Genomic DNA, 24,538 nt, shown 5'->3' with positions numbered 1-24,538 from the left:
CTTTTCTGTGGCCGATTTCTGACAACCTGCGGTCTTTAAATCGAAGTTGCTGAAAGCGGACTAAAATGACAGTAAGAAAGACCAGCCGATTTCACCTCAGCAAAAATGATTGCATATCCATTATTATGTTATGTGTATTGATTACATGCATAATGTGTACCATTAAGTATTTACACTGATATCCAGAACAAGTACTAAAACAGTACTGTCACTTTAAATATAGAGGCAGTTCAGTGTGTGTAAGAAAGAAGTGTTTTGGTTGAGCGGATATTATTGAGAGTGGAGGTGCACATATTTTCTACATCCATGCTGTGTGTGATTAGAAATAAATATTTCTATTTTGTTGTTTTTGATCAACTGACCGCATAATGTCTCTTTTAATATCCTTTTTGTTGCGTGAATCTTGTCTTTGGACACACATTACACGTGAAAAGTCAAACTTATACTCTCAACATGCAACGAAAGGTTCTCAGTCCTGAACTTGGCCACTACACTACTCAATCAGTGGAGTGAAATCTGAATTTTCCAGCCAGTGGCAAATTTTTTGTCACATAGCATGAAATGTGGTCACTTCTGTTATTTGGCCAAGCAGAAATGGTTTTCAGCATTGATAACATGTTGATAATAATCTCAAAACAACCAAATATTGGCAGATTAATCATCTTGGCCGATATATCAGTCTATCACTAGTCACTGTTCACCAACAGATCTCAGGACATTATGTTTTGATCGCAAGGGTGTGTCGGAAATTTCAACATCCTGTCATGAAAATGCCTGCAAATATGAAGGCAGAGACAGTCTGCTTTTGGCATGTCAAAATCAAGGGCTTGATGCCCTTTTTATGCATGCATGCAAATTAACACAAAAATCTATAGCACATAACAGCACAGAAAGCAATAGTCTAGGAGATGTGTGACAAAGATTACACTACTCCTTACTGCTGGCAAAATCATGGCTGTCCTCAGGTGACCCATAAACAGGGACTAATAAGGGCAAGAAGAGACCATGACTGGAGAGGCTGAGATTATGCCATCTGCATACTTTTAGGTGCAGCCGGTCATTTTAGGAGGATACCAATAAAATAAAACATGAAGGACATGTTATATAGCCTAAAGTTTACCTAAAGGGCAAGACTGTATGAGTGATTAACAATAATTCATCATTCAGAAAGCTGGACTGCTCTATTGCAGGTAGTATTCTGAATCATTAATGCAAGAACTCATTCACACCAGAAAAAGCTGCGGGTTCTCTATAGCAACAGCAGTGACTGGGTGTTTGCAATATTGGGAAGTAACAAAACCATGGAGTTGGGAAGTCACCAAATATATTAAACATTAGCACAATAATTATCATGCACTTACGTTTTTAGATACTAATCAAAATATTAAAAGCATTATGGATTAAAGAGGCCAGTTGTGTGCATTTTCACTGCCAAAATGTTTTGAATAGCATAAAACATTTTCCAGGTTTAACCTCCTCTCCAGACGAAAACACAGCCAGAAAAATACCTTATAATAATATGTCACTAAAGCGAAAATGAGAGTGATGAAATATGAAAAATTTGTATTCGTCACTTCTCACCTGAGCTTACACTACGTCTACTTCATACGCCGGTACTAGATTCTCTTGAGAGCACGCGCATGTCCATTACCGGAACCCAGTGATTATGGTTTATAAAAGTTATAAATATGGATATTTTTCTTACAAAAATGCACTGCTTCACTTCAGAAGGCCTTTATTAACCCCCTATAGACGTATGAATTTTTTTTACGGACGGATGTGCTTTTTTGGGCTTAAAAAAATCTAAGGTACCATTCACTCCCATTATAAAGTTTGGAAGAGCAGGATATTTTTAATATAACTCTGATTGTGTTTGGCTGAAAGTAGAAAGTCATATACACCTAGGATGGCTCGAGGGTGAGTAAATTATGGGATAATTCAAATTCTGGGGTTTACTAACCCTTAAATTACGATTTTCATAAACTCATTGGTTTTGAGCGCATATCGTTTCACCGTTTATCACATTTTCTCAGTTATCACACACTGTTGCACAGGCAGAATTAATTAAATCAGGAGCTGACAGGACAGTCCTCCACAAACTTTACACAACCTGCAGAGGAGAAGGGTGCCGGGAAAATGCTGCTCCAACTTTCTTTGCATTAAAATGGCATCTCGTTTTATCTTGGCAAAATAATAAACAAATTTTTCTCTCCAGTCTTGTCAGAGAGCGTTCTCACGTTCATAGCGGTGCATAGTAAACAGACAAGCAGATCTCACATTCAGCATGGCTTATGAAACAACGCCTTTGGAAATAAACAAATAAAAGGTATCATTGGAGGTTATGCAGGAACATATGAACACCTATGAGGTTTACATGGAGACAAGAAAGACTGTATCGTCATGATCTCGGTAAAGTAAGAAGCAGATTTTATTACCGTCTCGTCAATACAACACAACAACAAGTGAATGATTTACTTATCTGAAATTGGCACATAATTCTGCTGTACATCATGTGGTTGTCAGTCACTTTAGAACTAGCAACGGAGGACAGCGAGGCTTGTGTTGCTTAACTGGAGCACTTACTGGAGCAATAAGGTTGTGCGTTTGTGCGTGAATTTGTTTTTGAGGGATCGAAATAGACAAGCTCAGAAACTGAGAGAGATCACTTCTGGGATTACCTTTTTTGTCGCAGCTCTTGTCAGAAGTAACATCGCTTCAAAATCGCCAACACGTAACAAAGCATTTCTCAGCAGCAGCAGCAGCGAATGTCGGCATTATTGTTTCCGACGTAATTCTTAATAACTGTTTTCAACCCCACTGAGATGCAGGTGTGTACTGAGATGACGGCTCTGTTTTTAGCTCGGGAGTGTGTGCATAATGCGTATAATGTATGTGTCCATGTGTGAGAGAGCTTAAGAGAGGGGTAGGGGGAGCGTGAGGGTGTTTATTAGGGATGCACCGAAATGAAAATTCTGGGCCGAAACCGAAAATCCAGGATGCACTTGGCCGAAAACCGAAACCGAAATTTTTACCTATTTAAAAAAAAATAATTAATCAATAAAAATTTATTAATCTGAATTGAAAAACTACAAACCAATAAAATAAATCACACTTTTATTGAAAGTAACACCAAAATTGGACAAAAAATATATTAAAACTATATTAAATATTATTCTTTCAGTTCTGTAAAAATCTAATTTTACAGATTTTATTAACAATTATCCAAATAATGTAAAGTTTTAGAAAACTATTATATGCAAAACAACAGTCAAGTAATGAACTTAGCTAGCATCTTTCAAAAAGTTTAAATATGCAACAGTAATTTTAATTAAAACAAAAAGGCAGAACACAGAATGGCAGAGGGCCTCTATTCCACTGATCTATAACTATAATATATAATTATATATATAGATCAGTGCTCTATTCTGTTTATGTAAACGTATGCACACTTTAAGTGAACATTATTGTGCAAAACAGCAGTAATTGAACTAAATCCAAAGGCAACTGTAAACGACAGATGTATCCTCAAGTGAAGAACAAGTGTAATGTAATTGCTTTACACATCATATTGGACCGCTTTCTATTTAAGTACAAGTGACAGGTTTCTCTTCAAGAACAAAAGTTGCTAAACTTTCTGACAGTCTCTCCTGTCTGAAAGCTCATCAAGAACATGAGATGCTGCACTGAACAGTCTCTCACTCTCTGTTCTGGTGCTTGGGCAGATAAATACCTGAGCGCAATCCGCGCAAGCAAAGGAAAGCAGTGTTTGTTTATGCGCCCGTAGTCAAGGGGATTGTCGCTTATGGCATAGTTCAGATAAATACGTCTCAAGTTGTGGTGTAGCTGCGCTAGTTGTGACATTTTCCTGTAGAATCTCTTGCTGTACTCTGTGTGTGTGTGTTATATATATATATATATATATCGTGAAAGTTCTGCTGAATAAACACTGCAGATCGCAAATGTGATGTCCTTATCAGAAACTTTGAAGAATTTCCACACCGCTGACATGATCGGCCTTTGTTTGGTAGCGCTGTGATAAGGGCTAGATCGATCCAGAGTGAAATCTGAGCACTGAGGGGCGGGGCGAGGAGGTATATATTTTCGGCTCATATTTTCGGCCTTTTTTCTCTTTCGGCCGAAAACCGAAAGTGCCGAAAGTGCCATTTTCGGCCGAAGATTTTCGGCGGCCGAAGTTTCGGTGCATCCCTAGTGTTTATCACAAATATTTCAGGTAATATAGAAACTGTTGTATTGATCAAGTGTATCACAGCTCAAGCCTTCATTGCTAGTTCGAAAAAGTCACTTTAGAACTAGCAATGGAGGATGTGCTGCTTTTCGGCATTGGAGTAAGAAGGTTTTGTGTGTGTGTGTGTGTGTGTGTGTAAATGAGAGAAACAGACATTTACTTGAAAAATAATTGCACACCTTAGAACATCCGTCAACCATTCAGAATCAAGCATTCAACAGACCCGTGGTGTAAACAACCTCACGATGTACTTAGGGAAAGCGCAGTTTAAGAAACAAAGATGAAAGTGATGAAATCATAAAATAATACAAAAACACGTTGAAACTGAAATTCCATTTCATTTTCACAAATTCAATATGAGCATTAGAAGGAATATTCCGGGTTTGTTAAGTTAAGCTAAATCGACAGCATTTGTGGCAATGTTGATTGAGACAAACTATTTTGCCTCGTCCATCCTTTTCTTCAAATAATGCAAAAGTCGAGGTTACAGTGAGGCACTTGCAGTATAATGAAAGTAAATTGGGCCAATTTTTGGATGGTTAAAAGTTTGAAATGTGAAGCTTATAATTCTAGTGAAGCACTTGTGTTAATACTTGTGTATTAATTGAGCTGTAAAGTTGTTTAAATCAAAAGTTTTATGGTCCTTTACTCAGTTACGTTGTCATGGCGATGAAGTTAGCATCTTATGGCTATACCTGTGAAACAACAAGTACTTTAATGTTTACTAACTGGCCCCATTGACTTCCATTGTAAATACCTCACTATAACACAGATTTTTGTTTTTTTAAAGAAAATAAGGGGTGAACTGAAATACATTTTTGTTGTAATCAACATGGTCACAAATGCTGTCAATTGAGCTTAACTTGTATTGAACCCATAATTATTTTAATTAGGGAGCACTAGGGAATTTATTAGGCTTACAACAAAGTCTTTCTAGCAAGTCAGTCCACTGTCGGCCATCTTTGGAACACTCTTAGGAAACTATTTACGGTCACACCAGTGCAGCTCCTATCTACTTGAATGGAGAAAGACCAAAATCTCAAAAATGGTTGGTCATGATTACGATCAAAGAACACATTTCAAGTCAACATTAACATATGACAATACTGGTATCATAAATTGTGATTCTTTACCTCATATTATGCTAAAAAAAAACACAATTTTCCAGGCCTGTGCATTCTAAAGTTGATTGACAGATGATGTCTGTATCTAAAAGGTGACTGGTTCTTTTAACTGTAAGGCGGGACTTCCTTTCTATGTCTGTTGACAATTGGGTGCTCAGAGCTCAGTGGTTGAGTATTCCAATCTCTAAATAATCACGGTTATTACATAATAGGAAAGCTGGTGTTTTTTTATTCCACCAATCATTAAATAAACTGTTGTAGCCATTTTATGAAAGTAGAAATTATGTGGGTTGTGTTGAACTTTTCAGAGGTAATGGTTTATTCATATTTTAATTATTATGTTTAAAATTTTGTCTTTAGATCTTAATTTGTATTGGTAATTTTCCACCTGTTGTCGATCGATTATCGGAAGATTTTCCCGATGATTATCGCTATATATCTGGAGTTTTCAGATATACACTCACCTAAAGGATTATTAGGAACACATACTAATACTGTGTTTGACCCCCTTTCGCCTTCAGAACTGCCTTAATTCTACGTGGCATTGATTCAACAAGGTGCTGAAAGCATTCTTTAGAAATGTTGGCCCATATTGATAGGATAGCATCTTGCAGTTGATGGAGATTTGTGGGATGCACATCCAGGGCACGAGCTCCTGTTCCACCACATCCCAAAGATGCTCTATTGGGTTGAGATCTGGTGACTGTGGGGGCCATTTTAGTACAGTGAACTCATTGTCATGTTCAAGAAACCAATTTGAAATGATTCGAGCTTTGTGACATGGTGCATTATCCTGCTGGAAGTAGCCATCAGAGGATGGGTACATGGTGGCCATAAAGGGATGGACATGGTCAGAAACAATGCTCAGGTAGGCCGTGGCATTTAAACGATGCCCAATTGGCACTAAGGGGCCTAAAGTGTGCCAAGGAAACATCCCCCACACCATTACACCACCACCACCAGCCTGCACAGTGGTAACAAGGCATGATGGATCCATGTTCTCATTCTGTTTACGCCAAATTCTGACTCTACCATCTGAATGTCACAACAGAAATCGAGACTCATCAGACCAGGCAACATTTTTCCAGTCTTCAACTGTCCAATTTTGGTGAGCTCTTGCAAATTGTAGCCTCTTTTTCCTATTTGTAGTGGAGATGAGTGGTACCCGGTGGGGTCTTCTGCTGTTGTAGCCCATCCGCCTCAAGGTTGTGCGTGTTGTGGCTTCACAAATGCTTTGCTGCATACCTCGGTTGTAACGAGTGGTTATTTCAGGCAAAGTTGCTCTTCTATCAGCTTGAATCAGTCGGCCCATTCTCCTCTGACCTCTAGCATCAACAAGGCATTTTCGCCCACAGGACTGCCGCATACTGGATGTTTTTCCCTTTTCACACCATTCTTTGTAAACCCTAGAAATGGTTGTGCGTGAAAATCCCAGTAACTGAGCAGATTGTGAAATACTCAGACCGGCCCGTCTGGCACCAACAACCATGCCACGCTCAAAATTGCTTAAATCACCTTTCTTTCCCATTCTGACATTCAGTTTGGAGTTCAGGAGATTGTCTTGACCAGGACCACACCCCTAATGCAACTGCCATGTGATTGGTTGATTAGATAATTGCATTAATGAGAAATTGAACAGGTGTTCCTAATAATCCTTTAGGTGAGTGTAAATAAAGCTACCCATTGAACAATAGTCATTATGTTTTCAAACATATTTCCCAACAAAACTTTGCTGAAGTGCGACTGGCAGTGCAAATTAAAAGGGAAGGGTTTCGCACATCGGACATATCAGACGGAGTGCATGCCGCACTAAAATTCTGAATTATTTTCTACGAAGGTAAGCACTCACCGTGGGCTTGTTCTCTCTCGAGGTTGCTCAAAAATCTGCAGTGCAATGGAGCGTAACTCAAAGTTTTCCATTAAATTCAACCCACATCATTATGGGACAAACACTATTAACTCGAGCCATTAGTGGATGATTTATTGTGTTTATGTATCTTTCATATAGCCAACTCAATGTATTATCAGTTACAAGTATGTCTTTTTGTGGTTTGAGAGCTTGAATAACCTCTTGAGACCTCCTCAAAGATGCATACAGAGAAATTGCAAAATAACTTCTAATTCAGTTTGCACAGTTAAACCAGTTTCATACCTACAAACTCATAAACGTCACTTACATCAAAAACCTTGTAACTTGTGTGTATGCGTCCTGTGCAACTGAGTGAATTGGAATGCTTTTAATTGCTTTTTCGGCTTGTTTGAAATGCAACATGAATTTAGAAATATCTTTGAAGTTTTTTTTTTGTGTTTCAATAATTGAATTAAATATTAAGCAAAAATGACGCGTGGAAGAGAAGTGTGTGCAAAAAATATTCACCGATCCCTCGGCAGTGGAGTTGACGATGTTATCGGATATTGCAAACTTTTTTTATAATAATATCGTGAAAATATATCTTCCATATCTCACAGACCTATAGGAGACCCATAATCAAGCAAAGAGAAATTCACAACTAACTACACTTACTACTGACCAGCCAATCTGCTCTTTTTCCAGACATCCACTGAAAAATGCACTACTGTATTCTGAGCTCCCTCTACCTCTCTAGCGCGCACACACACACACACACACACACACACACACACACACACACACACACACACACACACACACACACACACACACACACACACACACACACACACACCAGCTGTTGTGCACCTAATCCATAGAGGTTTGGGTTGTGGGAACAGGACGAGTGCTCAATGGCAGGACATAATGGTGTCAGTCACAGCACAGGGTTCAGACGCTCCGAGTGAAGGAAGGCTGATGGGAACCTGGAGCGCATGTGTCATTGCGCATTTACAGTTGCAGCCACCAAAAGGCAATCTCCAGAGGAAAGTTGAATCCTCAGAAGGATCAATGTATTCCTAACTGTTTTAAAGGGAAAATAAAATGCACATTAAAATCTATGTTTTGTTTTCCAAATGAACCCTTTTCACATACTGTGATAATTTGTTTGTGTCATTAGTAGCAGCGTAAATCTAGCAAACTTTATACTTGCAATTATTTGTACATTTATATTGTTATACTTTGTATAATATTACCCTAAATGGTGTCATACAAATGAATAAAAAATTAGAACATTTATAATGAATATGAAGTGATTTTGTAGTCGAATACGCTAACCCACAAAAAACATTTTAAATACATTTTTAAATGCACGGTTTCAAAATAAGCTAACTTCAACAAACTCTGCGTTTTTTGGGGGGAAAAAATGAAATGAACAATAAGCATTAACTCAATCAATTTACGATTTTTTTGCAGTATTTTTAATAGTTGGTGCGGAACGAGTACTCGATTATTTCTCTTGACAGAAAACGGAGATCTAACGATCAGTGTGATTATTAACCCATAAAATACTACAAAAACTTCTCCACAACACTTATCAATAACTGGTGAGTGAAAACTGAACATTTACAAGCCAGTGGCTAATGGTAGAAATGTTTAAATCACATAGCGTGAGATTTGGTTGCACATGTGAGTGATTCAATTGCATTGTAGGGGGTTGCCACAGAGTGAAAGATCGATCTTTGGATTTAAGAATCAATATTGAGATCGTTCAAATGAAGAATTCGATGCATTGGAAAAAATCGAGATTTTTTACAGAGCCCTAATGATGTTCTTGATGCTATATATTCAAGTGAGCAGAACATGTAGACTATATTTATTTAGGCCTAAATTAAAGTCTTTCCTAGTTTAATAATCATACTAGGACATATCCCAACTGTAATTTCCATTTTTTGGACTGGATTTTGTCCGCATTTTCCACATCACGAAAATCACAGGGTGTGTTTAAGCTTTAAGTAACCCTATCAAATGATTTTAATACGGAAAATGTAGAAAATGTTATCAAACAATTTCAGAAAAGGTGATTTTAGTTGACAGGGGTGTAGTTTGCATCCCATACCAAGTACACCATTCTGAAGGAATATGGAGGTTGGCAAAACAAGGATCAGTCTTTTGCAAGTATATAGAGGGTAGTAATACTGGTGGCCAGAATTTGGCAAAGTAAATGGCCGAGGAACATCCTGAACTGACCACAGCAAGACTGCATTAATAAGATGCATTCTGGGTTAAGATTCCACCTAAGCTGGGTAAATGGTGCACTGTGTTGCGAGCAGACCCAATATGCTAACAGCACAGAAAGAAAGAAAAACAAAAACTTTTATGCACAAACAGGGCAGTTGCAAACAGAAATCAGAAAGGTTGTCTCAACTAGTTTAGAATGGGGTAATCTGTTGCCTTGTCTTGGTCAAGCTCTGTCTCATAACCCCATAGGTCTACTTTCAGGGTTATTTTCTGGTCGAAATTCCTTTTTTGCCTTCCCCCACTAACCTTCAAAGAAAAAACAGGCACTAAAAGCCATGGAGGGCCCCATTGACAGAGAGATTGCTAAGCCCCCATATGTAACTGCCATGAAAACATTCCCCAGGCCGACATCCCACTCCAGAGGGTCCTAAAACTTCCTTCCTCTTCCACCATTTTCTACAGAATTTATCACACCAGTGTCAGAAATCAACTTTTCCTTAAAGGGTCAATAATTGCCCCCCTGAATGTAATTTTCAGGGGCATTTTTTTACATTTGTGATGGCATATTTTTCTAAACATATATAAAAAAAAAAAAAAAAATACTGTGCCATTTTATATTAAATTATCATATTAAAATACATATAATCAGTTCATTTACATAAGTTGTCAATTTGAATACATTTGATATTCAAGATATTTTTACAATATTTTCATGATGATTTTGTTGATGGTTTAAAATTAAGCAACATCATAAATATGTAAGGAGTGCTTTTTATTTGACCTTTGTTTTCCTAAAGAGTGTGACTTTACTAGTTTTGCGATACAAAAGTATATGAGATAGAAGTCATGTTTACACTTATGAAGATGAGTTGACAAAATGCCCAAAACGCAAGTACTCGTCGAGTACTCAGGGGTGGGGAACATCGACATTCTAGGCCTTAAAAACTAGTAGGCCTACACAAACTATCCTTTACTGTATATAAGACAGTCCTAAAGAATGAGGCTTAAAGACAAACTGAACAGATAACCCACTGGTGTAATTACATTTAAAGTGAAAATTTTGGTTAGTTTGTCACCATTTCATTTAATTATTTGTATTCATTATATTTAATTTAGCAACGCATTATATTTTAGTAACTAAATATATGATATAGATTTATTATATGCATGTTCCTTTTTCATTTTGTTGGATGTTGGTAATATTGTTCCACTTTCACTTGTTTCCGTGGGGAGTGTAATAAGGCGACACACTCTCTCGTGAGGTAAACAAATGGAGAATGGAGGAAGAGATGTTTCTGGACTCTACAGGTGTTACTGTTAATGCTGTTTGCTCAGAAATCATTTAATAAAGATGTTTGAATTATACCCAATCTTACATTTATGCATTTGGCAGACGCTTTTATCCAAAGCGACTTACAAAGCCCTTATTACAGGGACACTCCCCCCGGAGCAACCTGGAGTTAAGTGCCTTGCTCAAGGACACAATGGTGGTGGCTGTGGGGATCGAACCAGCGACCTTCTGATTAACAGTTGTGTGCTTTAGCCCACTACACCACCACCACTCCCCATCTTGTATTCTGCATTATTATTATGATACCTGTGCCTTGCGGAGACGGAGATGCTGCTACCGCAGATAATAATAAAAACGCTTCACGCAGGACGCGCCAGTTTAGTGTAAAAGCATTGTTACAGTGTTTTCAGAGCGGTTCTGTGTGGAGCACAGAACCGCTCTGAAAACACTGTAACAATGCTCTAATTTAATATAGACTGGACAAGAGCAGCACAAATATACTTTGAAGGGAGCAGACTATTTATTTATTGAATTCAATCGCGGCCCTTTAAAATGTAATAATTGCACAAGGTTAGATTGCGGTTTTGATTTTATTTTGATTAATTGTGTAGCCCTAGTTTTAACCATCACAAATTATTATATTGTTCTTGTACATATTGAATACATCAAACATTCACAGTGTAGGTTGGAAAAAGTTTGTGAACCCCTAGGCTAATGACGACGACAACATAAGCTAATTAGAGTCAGGAGTTGGCAAACCTGGCATCCAATTAATAAAACAATATTGGAGGTGTGGGTTAGAGCTACTTTGACAAATAAATCACTCAAACATTTTGAGATATTCACTAGAAGCATCTGTTTACGTGGACCATGACTCACAAATAAAAAAAAAAGAGATCTCAGAAGACCTTGTTTAGAAGAATTGTTGCTTTACATAAAGCTGGATAATCTATTTTGAAGAGCTTAGATATTCATCTGTCCACAGTTAGACAAACTGTCAATAAATGGAGACGATTCAGTACTGTGGCTACTCTCCCTAGAAGTGGCTGTCCAGCCAAGATGACTCAAAGGGCACCCCGCAGAATGATCTATGAGGTAAGAAAAAAAAACCTAGAGTGACAGATAAAGACTTGAAGGAATCATTGGAGCTGGTTAACATCTCTGTTCATGAGTCTACTAAATTTATATTTACATTGATGAGGCTGGCTTCAACCTAGCCAAAAGAAGGGGACAGAACATTATTGACCACCATGCCATTGTGAATGTCCATGGACAGCGTGGAGGGAATATCACCATGTGCACAGCCATTAGCCAGCAAGGCATCTTCCATCACCATGCCAACCTTGGTCTCTGCAACACCACCCTTCTCATCACATTCCTGGACAAACTTGATGGCATCCTCATTCCATTCGAGCAGAGGGGTGGACCAGAGCATTCCAGGTATGTTGTCATCTGGGACAATGTGAATTTCCACCAGGCTGCTCTGGTCCGCGTTCATTGACGGCCCACAATTTATTGTTCTATATCTCCCACCATATACCCCATTCCTAAACCCAATTGAAGGGTTTTTTTCTGCATGGCGATGGAAGGTGTATGACCACCATCCCCTCAGACGCATACCTCTTCTCCTGGCAATGGAGGATGCATGTGGTGAATTTGATGTGGGGGCTTTCGGCAGCTGGATACGTCACTCATGCGGTTTAGCCAGGGAGAGCATAATTTGTGATGTAGATGAGGTGCTGTGGCCAGACCAAAATAGAAGGAAGTATACAGCCTAATATCATTTCTTTCTTACATATTGCATGTGTTTTTGTCTTTTTGTATTTGGAGTTTTGAAAGAATGAGCCACTTTCATTTTTTATTTTTGTACAGAAAACCGGTTACTGAATGTTTTTCCTGATTTTCTCCTGTTGTGTATGAAAAGTGTTACATACGAAACACAAGTGTTCAGAAATACTGCATTTTGGAAATAAATTACAATGTTTTTGTTACAGTATTGCATTTGTGTGTTTATTTATGCTTATTTGAGTAGGTATAGATTACTGTAACAATATTTTTCAACCTTTCTATTTATAGAAAGTCAAAATTATTATTTCTTTACTTGGCAGGCAAAGACAAAAATATTCCAAAATTAATCAAATCCCAGATGGAATTTGTGCTCAACCAAAATCCTAATAACAACTAGAAAAAAAAAGGAAGATTGCACATAAAGCAGGGCTTTGAAATATAAACAAGCCTGAAACACACCGGTGACGCTTATTTTGAAAAGATGAAATACTAACGGCAATTATCGACATAGATTTTTACAAATAACCAATAGTTCCACAAAACCAACAATTGGCACCGATTAATAGGCAAAACCGGTATATTGGTCTACCTCTAATTTAGGCAACCTGCTTTTTTACTGACATGCTGGACAGGACATGAATACACAAATAGTTGAATACAAATACCTCAATACATGGATCTAAAATATCAATACAATATCGTGATTAAAAGTATCACAATATCGATATTTGATTGTATAGACAAAGCCCTAGATGCTTTCAGCTAACAATAAGACTGTAGTAGTAGTACTAAGCTCCATTTAATACATTTACCTATGCTTACCACTGACTGACCCAAAACTAACTTATCACCATTACTAGAGTCCCGTGAAAAACTTTCATTATCCAGGTGTCACTGCCATGAAAGGCAGTGACACCTCCATCCACAATGCTAGTTTCAGGCTAACTGCACTCTCCATAGAATCAAGCCATAGTATGCCATCTGCTTATGGGCGATGGAAGGGGGTCGATATTGTTAAAACATCATGGAATGAGAGGAAGAGTGTGCAAAGAATGTCACTCCTCCCCTGCTTTGGTACTGCCAAAAGTCATTAAAAGTCAAAATGGCACATAGTGTGGCACAGCGGAGCAAATTGAGGAAAAACTGGACACTTTGATCATACATTTTTGTAATCATTGTGTTGTGTTCTCGTTAGGTCCCACAGACAGTTTGTGCAACCTGTGCAGGAACATTACATAATTTTGTCTGTACCCACCCACCTGTAGCATTACCTCAAAATGAAAACCAACAGGGGGATTTCCCTCTGCGGTGGCCCTCCTTGATTCGATGACAGAAAAATCAGGTTTTATTAACATCTCTAACCATGCCATATTAAGCATCCGACCAAGTGAAAGCACAACGGTTTGGTTTCTTTAAGGGTCACTGGCCACTTTGTTATCAAAAGAATGTTATCATCATGTAGCCAGACTTTTAATGGCATAAAAGCAGTTGATTCTGCCCCAGAAATGCCCACTTAGGCATGTAAAGTGAGCGACAAACACAATTTGATTGGTTTATTTGAAGATAAATCAAAAACCACAATAGACCAGCATGATTAAAATAATGAAATGACAGTCTCAGAGAATGGCTGTACAGAAAACAGAAAAATAGCTTGGATTGAGGTGAGTAACCGCACCACTACGAGGATCTAGTAAGTAGTGGGAACTGGGCATTCCAAAATTGGGGAGAACAAATATTATGATTTAAACAACTTTACTGCTCAAATAACACATGACTTTTAATAGAATTCATTTATTTTATAAAAATTATAAGCTTCACATTTCTGTTACAACCCTCCAAAAATTGGCCCCAAAAACGAGTCCAAATTATTTTTTGTGGTTATAAACATAATGCCACAAATGCTGACGAATGAGCTTAACGTGTTTTGAACACTGAATCAACCCTCTACAATCATGTTGGAGAAAGTATCGTCATTGGCTAGTAAATTTGGTTCAGGTGGTGGAGCGGGTCGGCCACTAATCGCAGGGTTGGCGGTTCGATTCCCGGCCCACATGACTCCACATGCCGAAGTGCCCTTGGGCAAGACACTGAACCCCAAGTTGCTCCCAATGGCAGGCTAGCACCTTACATAGCAGCTCTGCCACCATTGGTGTATGAATGTGTGTGTGAATGGGTTAATGAGTCACAGTGTAAAGCGCTTTTACACCATTTTACCATTTCATGTAACTAAAATATATATTAAGTAAAATTAGAGACATATTTATATTCTGGCTATATATATATATATATATATATATATATATATATATATATATACATATATACATTCACATAATATAGTATATTGTAATTTTTTTATATATATTTTGCTTTATGATTTTAATCATATTTTAGCTTTTTAAAAATGTACAAATTTCACATTCTATCAATTTATATGATGTCATGAAATCGCATTTTTAATAATGATATAAGCTGTCACTTTTTGAAATTTCATACACATTTTTATCAAAACAATTCACAAGGTAGGAACCTAATAATGAAAATTAGGGGTCACGATTGTGAAATTTTCTGACAATTAATTGTCAAACAAATAATTGCCTGTTTTAGGTATTTCATGAATATGACTTAATTACCATAAATACTCTGTATGTGTGCTTCTTGCACACCTCAAAAGTCATTTATACACATTTAGCTTGGGTTATATAATAACATAAGGGTATATGATTTCCTTTTCAGGCTACAAAAACGTATGAATGACAGTCAAATATAAACGCATACAATTTGAAATAATTAAAATAATATTTTAAATTAAAATATGTCCAAATACCTAAAATATATCTCTCTTATTTGTCCATCATCAGCACAGTTTTAATGGAACTAATCATTTTATTTTAAGGGAAAATCCAATTTACAAAATTCACAAATCACGAAGCCCCTTCAAATGGGGTATTCCAGAGAACAGAGGTGACAAGAAAACAGAAATGCCAACACCTTAGTCAACACAGAAGTACACCACCACCAGCAAAAATTTTAAGGGAGGGAATTCTTTAGGGAATGCACTTAAGAATGGGAAATGACAGTGATGCTGGCCCCTACCAGTAATGAACTTATGACCTTAAGGTCAGTGTGGCTATGAGAGGTCACTAACCTCCTCGCTGAAAAAGCTTCTTGACCTAATTCTAACTAACTACCAGCTCTATGCTTATATTCAATTATAGGCAAACCACATCCCATCATTTCTTACTAGCGCTTCTTCTAAATCACAGAATGACTCAACTTGAAAACAACAGAATTTTGCCGTGGTCTGATGCCCATGATGAGGCACGATGAGATAATTGCTTTGACCTAAACCACCCTACGAAGAAGCACAAACATGAGTCAAAAAGATTTCAAATGGGGGGGCCTGGGTAGCTCAGTATGTATTGACGCTGACTACCACCCCTGGAGTTGTGAGTTCGAGTGACTCCAGCCAGGTCTCCTTAGCAACCGGTTGGCTAGGGAGGGTAGAGTACATGTACAATTTCCAGGTCTGGTATGACCGTGGGAACCCTGACACAAGAATACTTTGACAAACATCTCACATAAAGAAGTTTGAAATGATTTAACAATATATATAATATTCAAAAATAAATACAAAAAGTATCTGGACTCTTTATTGGAACATTTATAGTTAATGTGATGCATTACACCTGTAGCTTGCAAATATGCCGTTTAGAACAGAAAAGACACCTGTATATACGTTAGCAAAGGTTGCTAGGGCATTGACAGGTGGTAGCAATTGTTTTCAGAGTAGTTGCCAGAGGTATTGATAGGTGGTTGCTAGGGTGTTCTGGTTGGTTACTAGGGTCTTCTGGGTGGATGCAAGAGTATTTAAGGTGGTTGCTAGGGTTTTCTGGGTGGTTGCTAGGTGGTAAATAGGGTATTGGTAGGTGGCTTCTAGGGTGCTCTGGGTGTTCTAAGTCGTTGCTAGTGTGTAGACATATGGTTGAAAGGGTTTTCTGGGTGGTTGCTAGGGCATTAATAGGTGGTCTCAAGGGTTTTCTGGGTGGTTGCTAGGGTGTAGACATCTGGTTGCAAGGGTTTTCTGGGTGGTTACTAGGGCGTTAGCATGAGGTTGCAAGTGTTGATAGGTGGTTGTTAATGTGTTCTGGTTGGTTGCTAGGGTGTCCATATCCTAGCCCAGCTTTCGTGAACTTAAACTACAAAAACACTAATCAAGAAAGAAGCTTAACTAATCAAAGTTGAAGTTAAAAGCATCGCCAGATGTGCGTGAGAAACCCAACAGAATACACACCTGTAGTTCCGATTTCCATTCATGAGGTCTCTGTCCGGTTCCGTCCCCGGCTCGCAGTACACAAACTTCAGAAGACTCTTAATGTGCTTGGGGAAGGGGGGAAAAGTGCCCTCGAACCGGTTCAGAACCGAAACGAGTGTCTCCCCACTAGTTGTTGGTTCGAATCCCACCTGAAACCACCTTCCTAGAAGCTCGTATACCAAAGGAGGCCGTTCAAGACCCGAAGGGCAGGTGTGTAAATCAAACTATCCCGTCCGGATTTTAGGTTTGGTTGACAGACGTGCCGGCCAGCTAATCATCCAGCTAAAGCGAGAAATTCCCCTCGGAAACAGTCCCGAATCGGTATTTCTGTGACGGCGAGTCTTGCAACGGTCTTTACAAACGCGTCTTTGGAAAATCTGAGGCGAACATTGAGGTTTTATGTCGTTATAACGTGAGAAAGTTCACTTTTGTCGCCTCCACGGAGCGCTAGCCCGCTACTGCTAGTGACCAGGCTAACCAGCTAAGCTACATTCCCATCTGACAGGGAAAAAATCCATAAAACGACGTCTTCTTTGCACTGAAATTCCCCGCCCACCCGTTAAATCCGTGGCTTTCTAAATTGCTTGTTTCACTTAGTTTATCGCCCGCTGTGAGGTAAATAAGTCGGAGGTGAACTCGCTCTCTATCTCTCAGGGTTTTTCCTGCCTGTCTGAACCTCCGTGAAACTCACTCGAGCTAAATATGGAGCGTCAGATCCTCCGCGAGCGCGACGCACGGACCGCCGCCAGTACCGTGCGCTGATTGGTTGCAAGAGAAACTGGAGGCGGGGCGTCTTTTGAGTCAGCTTCCAGGCTGTTATTCATCATCATCAACATCATAAACTAATGAGAACAATGTATTAACTTTCATAAGGCATGCCGAATCAACTTTTAATCACATGCAGGATATGAATTATAGATGCATAGAATCACTAGTTAAAATACATCAAAATTACTCCTAGTAAAATGTAAAAACTTTGATATCAGTACAGATGCTGCGCTAGGGAAAACGTTCATTGGTTATATCAAAATGACGTCATTACTCGCAGAAATGCTAATTCTTGATATCAGGAATGTAATTTCTACTAGAGACAATGGTAATTCTTGATATCAGGAATGTAATTTCTACTAGAGACAATGGTAATTCTTGATATCAGGAATGTAATTTCTACTAGAGACAATGGTAATTCTTGATATCAGGAATGTAATTTCTACTAGAGACAATGGTAATTCTTGATATCAGGAATTAAATTTGCACTAGTAAAATGGTTAATACTTGATATCAAAGGGGCGGAGTATCTCAGCGAGTACTGATGCTGACTACCACCTCTTGAGTCATGTGTTCGAAATCAGGGTGTGCTGAGTGACTCCAGCAGGTCTCCTAAGCAACCAAATTGTCCAAGTTACTAGGGAGGGTAGAGGCACATGGGGTAACCTCCTCATGGTGGTGATTAGTGGTTCTCGATCTCAATGGGGCGTGTGGTGAGTTGTGTGTGGATCGTGGAGAGTAGCATGAGCCTCCACATGCTGTGAGTCTCCGTGGTGTCATGCACAATGAGTCACGTGATCAGATGCGCGGATTGACGGTTTCAGAAGCGGAGGCAACTGAGACTTGTCCTCCGACACCCGGATTGAGGCGAGTAACCGCGCCACCACGAGGACCTACAAAGTAGTGGGAATTGGGCATTCCAAATTGGGAGAAAAAAATTATATAAAAATGAAGTCATCTCTCACAGAAATACATATTCTTGACATCAAAAATAGAATTTAGACTAGTAAAAACTGTAATTCTTGATTTCTGTAATTGGATTTTCACAATGATCTCTCATTCACTCCTGTTCAAAACACAATTACAGATATTGAAAATATATTTCTTATATCTTATATATAAATTTCACACATCAGCAATGCACAACTTTTTTTTATATCAATAGTCAAATTGTTACTAGCGCAAATGTTCATTCTTGATATCAAAAATTAAATTGCAACTAGTAAAAATGCTCTTGACTACTAGGAAAGCCTTTATAGATATATTTAATTACTCTCCAATTTATTGATATCTGAAATAGCGCATCTAAAATGTTGAAACATATTTACATATTTTCATTAAAAATGACCATTTTCACTAGTTGTATTTCAACTGTTGATATCAGGTACTACTAAGAAATATATTTGTGATATCTTTAATTGAGTTTTGAATGGGAGTGAATGAGATTGTTGTGAAATTTTACTAGTGAAAATGCAATTACAGATATTAATCATTACAGTTTTTACTAGTAGGAATTAGAAACTAGTGAAAAATGTAATTGTTGATATCAAAATTCATATCCTGTGAATAATTAAAAGTAAAATTCAGCTAATGGGGTCTGGTTAGCTCATCAAGTAAAGACGCTGACTACCACCCCTGGAGTCACGAGCTTGAATCCAGGGCATGCTTAGCCGGGTCTCCTAAGCAACCGGTTGGCTTGGTTGCTATGGAGAATAGAGTCACATGGGGTAAACTCCTCGTGGTCGCCAGGGGTGCAACTACCCAGTGTTAGAGGGGTATGCAGCAACAATTTTGGCGCTGCATACCCCTCTACCCCATACCCACACCCCACACATAAATAAATAAGTTTGCCGGACATCATCATGTATGGGCTTCAAATAATAAAGGTTTATTTGAAAGTATATCAGACAGCCACTGTGGGCCTACGGTATATATACAGGACATTTAGTTTTGTGTAGTCTAACTAATATAACTCCTACCTGATGTCATCACTGGTCTCCTCTATACTTGATGCCATCGCCGACATCATATCTGTCTCTTTTACCCCTTGCCTGTGTTCTTCTCCACTAAGACATTGTCAAACAAACATTATGTAATAGATTTTCCTCATTACTTTTTCCATATCAATAATAGTAATAAATTAATCTGTTGGCATCAAGTGGCTCCCTCTACACTTCCACCTAATGTTAGAACTACCTGTTGCCTTCCCCTGTCTTTCCTGATCCACCATCCTCACACCTGAAAGAAATGAACTCACTGTTAAATAAAGCAGCCTAAATTCAATTCTTAAATCAGCCAAGTGATGGCATCATATAAGACAACTATTATGCAGTAAGGTTGTGCTGCTGTTGAAATTACATTAACATTTTGGATTTTAAATTACAGGGTCACATCTCTCTCTCCTTTAAAGGTATGTGCTATATATATATATATATATATATATATATATATATATATATATATATATACACACACACACATATCACAGATTTTTAAAGAGAGAGAGAGATGTGACCCTACCATAGGGTTTAACCAAAATCTAAATGTAAATATCAGCAACATTATTTTGCATGACGTTAGCAAACACTTGCCAGTCTGTTAACATTAATATTTGTAAGCCTCCAAGTTTGCTAGCAAATCTATGCATGATTCCATGGTAAACCAGAGATATTGCATTAGTTGTTTTCCAGATTCTTGTCATTTATCGTACATGCTTCCTTATATTTTTCAGTTTTCAGCTCAGCAACCTCGGTTTTGCATATTCTAAGCTAGCTAGCTACATATTCTGGCTGCTACATTCCCAGTCTTAGCAAACGCTAGGTAGTCTGTTAACATGAATATTTGCAAGCTTCCAAGCACAGACGTCACACTTCAAATCCTACCTGTTGCCTTTCACCATCCACTTATTAAGCTGCTGTCGCATCCCTTGACATGCAATCTCCTTTTCCCTCTTTCTTTTTCTGTTTTTAGCCCCCGACAGCTTTTTTTGCTTTATCCATCTTTGAGTTTTAACGACAACTCACTCCTGCTACTCACTCAGCGCTCGCGTCACGATATTACCCTTCTGTCAAAATAAATTCTATGATGGAATCTTATGAGGGCACCGGCACCTACTCTAGCCTGTTAGTCCTCTAATATTTATATAACTTTTTTATATTTAACTTATATAACTTTTATATAAATGTATAAAACTTATATAGCTTAACCATCGCTTTGGCGCCCCCATGGTGCGGTGGCCCTATGCGCCGCATATAGCGCATACCCACTTTTTGCACCACTGGTGGTCGCTATAATGTGGTTCTCACTCTCAGTGGGGCGTGTGGTGAGTTTTGAGTGGATGCCGCGGAGAATAGCATGAAGCCTCCACATGCACTAAGTCTCCGTGGTAACGGGCTCAATAAGCCACATGATAAGATGTGCGGATTGACGTCTCAGACGCGGAGGAAACATTATTTATAATAATTACATTATTACTAGGTTCAAATATCTATTCCCAACATCAACTAAATTACACCTAAGAATATTTCACATTTTTGATATCTGTAAATGCATTTCAGCATGTCAGATTTAGTATTAAAGTTATCTGAATATGGATTTCAGAGATCAATAAATTGGAGAGTAATTAATTATACCTTAAAAGGAATTCATATTAGTTACAATCAAATTACTGATATAAAAAAAATCATTTTTACTAGCAATTATTGCTGATATGTGAAACTGGAATTTCAGCTAGTTAAAAAATACATTTTACAAATCTGTCATTGCGTTTTGAATTAATAAATGGGTATTTATTACATTCTAATAGTGAAAATGCAATTACAAATATCAAGAGTTAACGTTTTATGAGTAGTTATAATTTTTTATATAAGAATTTGTATTTCTGTAAGTGATAACATTTTACATGAAGAATTAATGTTTTTACTAGTGCAACTGTAAGAACTGATATCAAAAATTAGCACTATTACTAGAAGTAATTATATTTCTCATATCATAATGTAGCATTTTATCTAATCAAAAATTTATTATTGATAGAAATAATTAATATTATGCATGATTAAATGTTGAAAGGCTTGTGATAGTTTCAGATAGTTATTTCTATCTAGCTATCATATATCTATATCTATCTATAACTATCTATATATCTATATATATCTATCATATATCAATCTATATATCTATATCTATCTATCATATATCTATCTATAATATTTCGATTTATATCTATCTATATATATCTATCATATATCGATCTATATATTTAGATCTATCTATCATATACCAATCTATATCTATCTATCTATATCTATCTATCATATATCGATCTATATTTATATCGATCTACAGTGAGGAAAATAAGTATTTGAACACCCTGCTATTTTGCAAGTTCTCCCACTTAGAAATCATGGAGGGGTCTGAAATTGTCATCATAGGTGCATGTCCACTGTGAGAGACATAATCTAAAAAAAAAATCCAGAAATCACAATGTATGATTTTTTAACTATTTATTTGTATGATACAGCTGCAAATAAGTATTTGAACACCTGTCTATCAGCTAGAATTCTGACCCTCAAAGACCTGTTAGTCTGCCTTTAAAATGTCCAACCTCCACTCCATTTATTATCCTAAATTAGATGCACCTGTTTGAGGCAGTTAGCTGCATAAAGACACCTGTCCACCCCATACAATCAGTAAGAATCAACTACTAACATGGCCAAGACCAAAGAGCTGGCCAAAGACACTAGAGACAAGATTGTACACCTCCACAAGGCTGGAAAGGGCTACGGGAAATTGCCAAGCAGCTTGGTGAAAAAAGGTCCACTGTTGGAGCAATCGTTAGAAAATGGAAGAAGCTAAACATGACTGTCAATCTCCCTCGGACTGGGGCTCCGTGCAAGATCTCACCTCGTGGGGTCTCAATGATCCTAAGAAAGGTGAGAAATCAGCCCCGAACTACACGGAAGGAGCTGGTCAATGACCTGAAAAGAGCTGGGACCACCGCTTCCAAGGTTACTGTTGGTAATACACTAAGACGTCCACGGTTTGAAATCATGCATGGCACGGAAGGTTCCCCTGCTTAAACCAGCACATGTCAAGGCCCGTCTTAAGTTTGCCAATGACCATTTGGATGATCCAGAGGAGTCATGGGAGAAAGTCATGTGGTCAGATGAGACCAAAATAGAACTTTTTGGTCATAATTCCACTGACCGTGTTTGGAGGAAGAAGAATGATGAGTACCATCCCAAGAACACCATCCCTACTGTGAAGCATGGGGTGGTAGCATCATGCTTTGGGGTGTTTTTCTGCACATGGGACAGGGCTGACTGCACTGTATTAAGGAGAGGATGACCGGGGCCATGTATTGCGAGATTTTGGGGAACAACCTCCTTCCCTCAGTTAGAGCATTGAAGATGGGTCGAGGCTGGGGCTTCCAACATGACAATGACCGAAGCACACAGCCAGGATAACCAAGGAGTGGCTCTGTAAGAAGCATATCAAGGTTCTGGCGTGGCCTAGCCAGTCTCCAGACCTAAACCCAATAGAGAATCTTTGGAGGGAGCTCAAACTCCGTGTTTCTCAGCGACAGCCCAGAAACCTGACTGATCTAGAGAAGATCTGTGTGGAGGAGTGGGCCAAAATCCCTCCTGCAGTGTGATGCAAAGCGTTTGACCTCTGTAATTGCAAACAAAGGCTACTGTACCAAATATTAACACTGATTTTCTCAGGTGTTCAAATACTTATTTGCAGCTGTATCATACAAATAAATAGTTAAAAAATCATACATTGTGATTTCTGGATTTTTTTTTTAGATTATGTCTCTCACAGTGGACATGCACCTCACGATGACAATTTCAGACCCTCCATGATTTCTAAGTGGGAGAACTTGCAAAATAGCAGGGTGTTCAAATACTTATTTTCCTCACTGTATATCTATATCTATCATATATCTATCTATCTATCTACCATATTTCGATCTATATATCTAGATCTATCTATCATATACCAATCTATATCTATCTATCTATCTATAACTATCTATATATCTATCTATCATATATATCGATATCTATCTATCATATATCGATCTATATTTATATCTATCTCTCTCTATCTATAACTCTCTATATATCGATATCTATCTATCATATATCAATCTATATATCTATCATATATCGATCTATATTTATATCTATCTATATCTATCTGTATCTATCTATCATATATCAATCTATATATCTATCATATATCAATCTATATTTATATCTATCTATATCTATATCTATCTATCCATCTATATATCTATCTGTATCTATCTATATCTATCTATCATATATCAATCTATCACATATCGATGTATATCTATCTATCTATCTATCTATCTATCTATCATATCTCTATCATATATCTATCATATATCTATCTCTAACTATCTATCATATATCGATCTATATCTATCTGTCTCTAACATACATCTATATCCATCTAATCTATCTATAATATATCCATCTATTTTAATATTTTCATCCATTCATTTATTCATCCATCTATTTCTTGAATTTGAAAATCAACGACACTAATTATGGCTTTAACCCATTCTGCAAACCCACTGCTATAGTATACATTTATCATTGGTGAGCCACACAGTATCTAAGAATCATAACGAGAGCATTTACTAATAACAGTGACACTCATACTTTAACAGAATGAATTGTTAGATTTGTTACATGAATTGAACCGAGGATATGGCCAAAACACTGCAAGAATCTTTGAAAATGTGACTGCAATTAAATGGGATTTCATTATAAAAAGCAGCTGTACGTTTCAATGACCAAACAAGCACCCATCCATGAACCACAAAAACATGACTGAACACAATATTTAATAAAAAACAAGTTTAATTTTCTTTAAAAAATAACCG

General features: G+C 37.7%; 1 protein-coding gene across 1 annotated transcript in view; it reads right to left on the bottom strand.

Annotated features, from left to right (window-relative positions):
* The window catches only part of LOC127655708 (protein argonaute-3-like), a 58,483-nt gene extending 40,975 nt beyond the window's left edge, over positions 1 to 17,508 (bottom strand). Inside the window, exon 1 of the mRNA XM_052143653.1 lies at positions 16,834 to 17,508. Within this exon, the coding sequence (XP_051999613.1) occupies positions 16,834 to 16,852 (19 nt within the window). The 5' untranslated portion in view covers positions 16,853 to 17,508. The remainder of the gene's footprint in view (positions 1 to 16,833) is intronic.
* Between the last annotated feature and the right edge of the window lie 7,030 nt (positions 17,509 to 24,538).

Source organism: Xyrauchen texanus, chromosome 15 (assembly GCF_025860055.1).
Source record: "Xyrauchen texanus isolate HMW12.3.18 chromosome 15, RBS_HiC_50CHRs, whole genome shotgun sequence".
In the NCBI taxonomy this organism is placed as follows: domain Eukaryota; kingdom Metazoa; phylum Chordata; class Actinopteri; order Cypriniformes; family Catostomidae; genus Xyrauchen; species Xyrauchen texanus.
Note: the sequence above shows the minus strand (reverse complement) of the source record. Positions and strands in the feature narration are given on the sequence as shown.